Source organism: Chelonoidis abingdonii, chromosome 11, assembly GCF_003597395.2.
Source record: "Chelonoidis abingdonii isolate Lonesome George chromosome 11, CheloAbing_2.0, whole genome shotgun sequence".
NCBI classification, from domain to species: domain Eukaryota; kingdom Metazoa; phylum Chordata; order Testudines; family Testudinidae; genus Chelonoidis; species Chelonoidis abingdonii.
This window is the reverse complement of record NC_133779.1, coordinates 19,135,476-19,142,545: the sequence shown is the minus strand read 5'-3', so window position 1 is coordinate 19,142,545 and position 7,070 is coordinate 19,135,476. Positions and strand designations below refer to the sequence as shown.

At 58.2% G+C, this 7,070-nt stretch overlaps 1 protein-coding gene across 1 annotated transcript in view; it reads left to right on the top strand.

Annotated features, from left to right (window-relative positions):
• HDAC6 (histone deacetylase 6) overlaps positions 1–6,281 on the top strand; it is a 16,823-nt gene extending 10,542 nt beyond the window's left edge. Inside the window, exons 13-19 of the mRNA XM_075071299.1 lie at positions 329–596; positions 721–870; positions 3,929–4,106; positions 4,419–4,696; positions 4,819–4,899; positions 5,648–5,794; positions 6,075–6,281. Of these exons, the coding sequence (XP_074927400.1) occupies positions 329–596; positions 721–870; positions 3,929–4,106; positions 4,419–4,696; positions 4,819–4,899; positions 5,648–5,794; positions 6,075–6,266 (1,294 nt within the window). The 3' untranslated portion in view covers positions 6,267–6,281. The remainder of the gene's footprint in view (positions 1–328; positions 597–720; positions 871–3,928; positions 4,107–4,418; positions 4,697–4,818; positions 4,900–5,647; positions 5,795–6,074) is intronic.
• The last annotated feature ends 789 nt before the right edge of the window (positions 6,282–7,070 follow it).

Genomic DNA, 7,070 nt, shown 5'->3' with positions numbered 1-7,070 from the left:
GGGTCAGTGGGGCGGTGAGGCAGGCGAGGGGCGGTGACGGGGCAATGGGGGGGTCAGTGGGGCGGTGAGGCAGGCGAGGGGCAGTGGGGCAGTGACAGGGCAGTGAGGGAGTCCGTAGGGCGGCGATGGGCAGTAGGGCGGTGACGGGGCAGTGGGGGGGTCAGTGGGGCGGTGACAGGGCAGTGAGGGGGTCAGTGGGGCAGTGATGCAGGCAGGGAAGGGGCGGTGACGGGGCAGTGGGGGGGTCAGTGGGGCAGCGACGGGGCAGTGGGGGGCGCAGTGAGGCAGGCAGGGGAGGGGCGGCGACGGGGCAGCGGGGGGTCAGTAGGGCGGTGAGGCCCATGGGCTCGGGGCGGCAGTGGGGGGACAGGCTCCGAGTGGGACTAACCCCCCCGCCCCCCAGCGTGCTGTACGTCTCTCTGCACCGCTACGACCACGGCGCCTTCTTCCCCACCTCCGAGGACGCCGACGCCGACCGGGTGGGGGAGGGGCCGGGCCGCGGCTTCACCCTCAACGTGCCCTGGAACAGCCCCCGCATGGGCGACGCCGAATACCTGGCCGCCTTCCACCGCCTGGTGCTGCCCATCGCCTACCAGGTGCGCCCGGACGCCTGGGTTCTCTCCCAGCGCGGGGACAGGAGAGGGGGGGAGTGGTGACCCCAGATCCCTGGGTCTGCCGGCAGGGGCTGGGGTGTCTCAGCTTCTTGTTCTCCCTCTGTAGTTCGCCCCGGAGCTGGTTCTGGTGTCGGCCGGGTTTGACGCCGCTCGCGGGGACCCGCTAGGGGGCTGCCTGGTGAGCCCCGAGGGCTACGCTCACATGACCCACCTCCTGCTGGGGCTGGCAGGGGGCCGGGTCGTGCTGGTCTTGGAGGTATGTGGGGCAGGGGTCTGTCCCCTCTGGGGGGCGCTAGCTCCCACCCGGCCCCAGGGCAGGGAGGGGCTGGCTCGGGGTGGGGAATGAGGCAGGGGCCTGTCTCCTCTGGGGGGTGCTGGCTCCCATCCAGCCCCAGGGCAGGGACTGGGCGGGGAATGGGGCAGGGGCCTATCCCCTCTGGGGGGCACTGGCTCCCATCCAGTCCCAGGGCAGGGACTGGCTGGCTCAGGGGGTGGGGAATGGGGCAGGAGCCTGTCCCCTCTGGGGGGCGCCAGCTCCCATCCAGTCCCAGGGCAAGACTGGCTGGTTAGGGGACGGGGAGTGGGGCAAAGCCCAGAGCTCAACAGGACAAGACAGATGCATGCGAGACCTGTCCTGTCCGTTCTGGGGCCTCAGCTGCAGCGGGCAGCGCTGGCTGGGGGGCGTTAACTCCAGGGGGGCCCAGGCGCTCGGTTAACACTTCACCTGCTGGTGCCAGTTCCCTGCAAAGCCTCCAGGGACCTCACGAGCCGCTACGGTGCTGGGGGAGCTGAGCCCACCAGCCCCCAGCACCGGAGCCGGGTCTGCAGGAAACGACCAACTATCCCAGGGGGGGAAACCTGGCTCCGAAACGGGAGGAAAATCTGAAATTTCCGGGGTCCTAGGGAAAGCAAATTGCGTCCAGGACTAAACAGCTGAACCACTGCCTGGGCGTGAGGGCTGATCGGGACGTAAGATTTAGTGTTTGGCTCAATCATTTTATTATTGATTCAGCTGCTGCTGCTGCTGGCTTTCAAATACTATTAACCCCGATAGTTCATCTGAACGAGACTCTTATTTAACACAGAATTGACTGATGTGTAGTTAATGTCCAATAGTCTTAACAGTCATAAACTATATTCCTATAATTATTATAGTCTATGTAATATTGAATGTTATGATTAAGAATCTAATATTACGTATTTGAGAAATCCATTTATTATATTTAAACATGAACAAAATGATCATTACAAGAATTTCTTTGCGATAAACTTGAACAATAATAAATTAAATAGATCCTAGATACTTAATATTAAATATATTGTATTTACTATAAAGTATATAAAGCTCTATTTTAATAATGTATTAATTATACATTTTACGGACTTATTTTTAAGATGTAATGTATTAAATACACACGTGGTTGGGTACATGTGGCAATGGTGCCCGGGGAGCCAGCTGAGGTCACTCAGTCAGGGTGAACTGAAACAGATCGAGGCAAACAGACCCCAGACGCTGGTGGATCTTCCAATACTGAGATTTACAAGCCAGCACAAAACAGCTTCTCTGGTAGCTCCCTGGTTATTGAGGAGTCCAAACCCCGCAGTTCCCTTCCAGTGCCCAGCCTCAGGCCTGCGCCCAAACACACGTCAGATCAGATGATGATTCCTGAAAATCTTCTCTCTCCATATGAAAGAAAAGGTTCTTCCAACCCCAAAGGATCAGCCACACATCCAGGTCCAACTATAACTTAGATCTTACCCACAATACCCGCTACAGCCAATTCTTATTAACGAAGCTAAAATTTATTAAAGAAAAGAGAGAGAGTGAGAGTTAGTTCAAAGCTCAATCTACAGACACTCGAATTCAATTCCTGAGGTTCAGGTACAAGCAGAGATGAGTTTGGAGTTGCCAAAAGTCCTTTTAGAAATAGTCCGTAGGTTACAGTCCAACGTCCGTATTCAGGGCGACTCCTTCAGTGACTGGGGATCTCGACCCTTGTGGCTTAAGGTTTCCCCCTCTTGGAACCCAGAGCGGATCTGAGGTGAAGCAGGATTGTGGCCCAGGCTTTTTATACATTTCCTGCAGCTTTTTGGAGTCAGAAAACAATAGGCTTCGCTTGCCGTCTCCCAGCCATGCTGGCAATTAGCCCAGGGTGATTTATCCATCAAACAGGTCAGACAGAGGTTACCACGACCTGCAGAGAGACAGAGCCAATGATACTATTTCCCTCAAGTATTTTCCTAAATGTTAATGCGCCTTTTCTGATCCCTGAATCGAAGCCACAGCGATAGACCAGACTTGTTTGCTCACATGGCAGGACCTGAGCAAACCTCCCCTTCTACCCCCAGCAACGCCGGCTGCATTTCCCAGCTCGGTTCAGCTGGGTCAGTCTGGGGGGGCAATTAGCTCTTTCTGGCCCTGTCACCCTCCAATGAGAGATTATATCACACTCCTAAGGTCACAGGATATTAAATGCGTGATTATATAATGTGGTAAAATACATGGAACAGTTCTGTCCAGTACTTGCTGTATATCAACTAGAGATCTAATATTAATTGTAGTAAAGAGAAATTGTTCTGTATCATTTTAGCTAATATATAATATACTGAATAAAACAGTCTAACAGCTTAATGATCTATTGGGCACTAACCGAGGTGGCTACAGTAACTTGAACAGATCTCTTAGATTTGTAATACGTTTACTGTGTATATTTTATAGTAAACAGAAAAACTACGATGTGTGAAATAACAATAGAATATTTAATATCTAAAATGTTTAATGTTACTGTATATTACAGTTAAATTTACTGTGATTTAACATAGTATCTGTCTGATATAATTTAATAGTAAATATAAGCATTAATACGTATTGAACAGGGATCTGTAGTTAGTCCCGTGTTGTCTGCTCCGGCTATTAACCAGATCATGTTGAATATGCTGTTTTCCCCTCTCTGTGATGGCTGGGAGCTGTGCCTGGGCTGAGCCGACGAGACGCCGGGCAGGGAGGTCCCATCAGTGCTGGCCGGGCGACGTTGGGCTGATTACGGCCTGTGCTGGGACCTTGCAGTGACCCACTGAATCCCGGTCTTGGCCAAGCTGGGTTTTCCTGCCGCCGTTTTGCCGGCCAGTTCCAAGCGATTCGCCCCCGAGATCCATGGCTCCTGGTCGCGATTCAGGGCTGGGAGACGCCAGCCCAGCTCCGGGCAGGGCGGGAATGTGCCTGGGGTCAGGGCACGGTGGCTCTTGGTGCTACGCCAAGGGTGGGGCTGGCTCGGGGACACCCCCAAACCCCAGCTCTCTTCTCCCCCCTCCAGGGAGGCTACAACCTGGTGTCGATCTCCGAATCCATGACCATGTGCACGCGGACCCTGCTGGGGGACCCACTGCCCGAGCTGGGGCGCCTGCGAGCTCCCCACCCCAGCGCCCTGCAGTCGCTGGCCCGGGCAAGCGCCGAGCACAGCAAATACTGGGCCTGCCTTGCGAACCTGGACGGTACGTGCCCCCCCCCCCCCAGCCGAGCCCCCCAACACCCCCCAAGTCGAGCAACCACAAATACTGGAACAGTAAGTGTGGGCCCCCCTCATGAGCAGCCCCCCTTCTGAGCCCCCCCCAGCATGCCCTCCCCGGGCCAAGCCCCTCCCAGCATGGAGCCCCCACCCATGTGCACCCCCTGCAGCTGCTGAGCCCCTCACAGCACCCGGCCGTGCCCCACGGCACCCCCCGGCGCCCGGCCCTGCCTGCTGGGGGAGAGGGCCCCCTGCCCCACGGCCCTGCCCCCTGCCACGTGGTGCCGCGCTACATAATCTCCATCTCATGCAGTGCCGATCCGGGAGGACTCGAGGCCCCGATCCGGGCAGGCGGGCCCCGTCCGGGAGGACTCCCCACCAGAGGATCCCACAGGGGGGTCCCAGAGTCCCCCAGTCTCCGAGGGCTCGGTCGATGACATCCTGAGGCTGGGAGCTCTCTGCCTCAGTGACAAGGCGAGGGCTGACTCGGGCTCCCCCCAGCTGAGCCCTGACTCCGCCCTGGTGGGCAGGGCTTCCACTGGAGGGGCGGAGCCTCCAGCTGCAGAGGAGTCAGAGGTAGGGCGGTGGGGGGAGGGGATATATTGGGGGGGTTGGTCTGCACGGGATTCCTTGGGGTGGGGGATGGGAGTAGCCTGGGGACAGGAGGGGTCTCAGCTCATGGATCTTTTTTCTCCCAGGACCCTCGCAGCCTCCTGGACGAAGGAGCCGCCCTGCTTCCCTCCCCCTCCATCAGCCTAGGGGTGAAGTTCACAGACACGGTGAGGCCTGATGCATCCCCCCAAGTTCCTTAATCCTTGGCATCTCTCATCCCCCAGCTGGGCCCTCCCCTGTGCCCCCACCTCCCTCACCTAAGTCTCTGCTTCCCTTTGTACTCCCACACCCCATTTCCCAGCCTCCTCCCCCCCGCCCCCCGTCTCACATGGGGGCAGGAGCCCAGTGATGAGTAATTCCATTTGCTGCTGCACTGTGGGCCCAGACTCCTGGGTTTTCTCCCCGGCTCTGGGAGGGGTGTGGGGGCTGGTGGTTAGAGCGGGGGGACTGGGAGCCAGGACTCCTGGGTTCTCTCCCAGCTCTGGGAGGGGAGTGGGGTTTAGTGGTTAGAGCAGGGGGGGCTGGGAGCCAGGACTCCTGGGTTCTCTCCCAGCTCTGGGAGGGGAGTGGGGGGTCTCGTGGGTCAGACCAGGGGAGGCCTGGGAGCCAGGACTCCTGGGTTCTCCCCTGGCTCTGGGAGGGCAGTGGGGACTGGTGGTTAGAGCAGGGGGGGGCTGGGAGCCAGGACTCCTGGGTTCTCTCTCCCCGGCTCTGGGAGGGGAGGGAGGGGCTGGGAGCCAGGACTCCTGGGTTCTATCCCAGCTCCGGGAGGGGAGTGGGGGCTGGTGGTTATAGTGGGGGGGCTGGGAGCCAGAACTCCTGGGTTCTCTCCCTGGCTCTGGGAGGGGAGTGGGGGCTGGTGGTTAGAGCAGGGAGGGGCTGGGTTTGATCATTGTCTCCCTCATGTCTCTGCAGGGGATGCTCTACGCTGTCACCCCTCTGCCTTGGTGCCCCCACGTGGACTCGCTTCAGCCACTTCCTGCAGCCGGGCTGGACGCACTGGCGCCGTGTGAGGAATGCGGCAGCCAGGGCGAGAACTGGGTCTGCCTGGCCTGTTATCGGGTGAGACAGTGCCCCTCACTCCTGACCCGCAGCCCCTGACAGCCCAGCCCCCCACCTCTGCTCAGCCCTGCCGGTGCCCCTCACTCCTGACCTGCAGCCCCCTCCCAGCCCAGCTGGTGCCCCTCACTCCTGATCCGCAGCCCCCTGCTAGCCCAGACCTGGGATTCCCCCCCCTTCGGCCCTGCAGGTGCCCCGCCCTGCCCCCAACCCTCCCCAGCTCTGCCGGTGCCCCTCACTCCTGACCCGCAGCCCTGTGGCCATTAACCCTTTCTCTCCCCAGGTGCTCTGCGGTCGTTACGTCAATCAGCACATGCTGGCTCACGGCTCCATTTCCGGCCACCCCCTGGTGCTGAGTTATGCCGACCTCTCGGTCTGGTGCTACACCTGTCAATCATACGTCCATCACCCGGTAAGCCACCCTTTGTGCCACCCCTCCTGGCCGGTCAGGGTTCCCCTCCCCCGCTGCCTATAGGAGGGGTGGGGGTAGGGTGACCAGACAGCAAGTGTGAAAAATCGGGACGGGGTGAGTGGTAATAGGAGCCTATATAAGAAAAAGCTCCAAATATCAGGACTGTCCCTATAAAATTTCCACTACCTGCGTCTGACGAAGTGGGTATTCACCCACGAAAGCTCACGCTCCAAAACATCTGTTAGTCTATAAGGTGCCACAGGATTCTCTGCTGCTCCTATAAAATATGGACATCTGGTCACCCTAGGTGGGGGCAGGGGTCAGATGGCTGGGGTTGAATGGGTTAATTCTTGGGTCTGGGATGTTCCTCCTCCTGCCTTTCTTGCCATAATGGAGCATCCCAATTTTGGGAATAACGCTCCCCCGTTCCATTGCTATAATGGAACATCCTCCCCATGAGCAAGTCACATCCCTGTCCCACCTCCACCCCTGCTATAATGGAATATTCCAGCCCCAGGAGGACCCCCCCCCCATGCATAAGATAATGGAATGGTCTGATGCCATGCCCCCGCCCCCATGGGGGTAATTTGCTGGGTGGTACATTCCATTGTGTTGAAGGAATTGGACTGTCCTATTCTCTGGCAACAGGGAAGTGCACCAAGCCCTTCTGTCCAGTGATAATGTGATTCCTGGGCTGGGATGATCCATTGTAGTGGGGGGGGGGGTATACTCTGCATTGGACTATTCCATGTTCAGGGGTGGGAGGAACATTCCATTACAGCAGGAGGTACTGTGGGGTGGGGCTGGGCTGTGCCCCATCTCCAGGCCATTGGCTGGGTCCATTTTCTGCTGACTGGAGGGGGAATT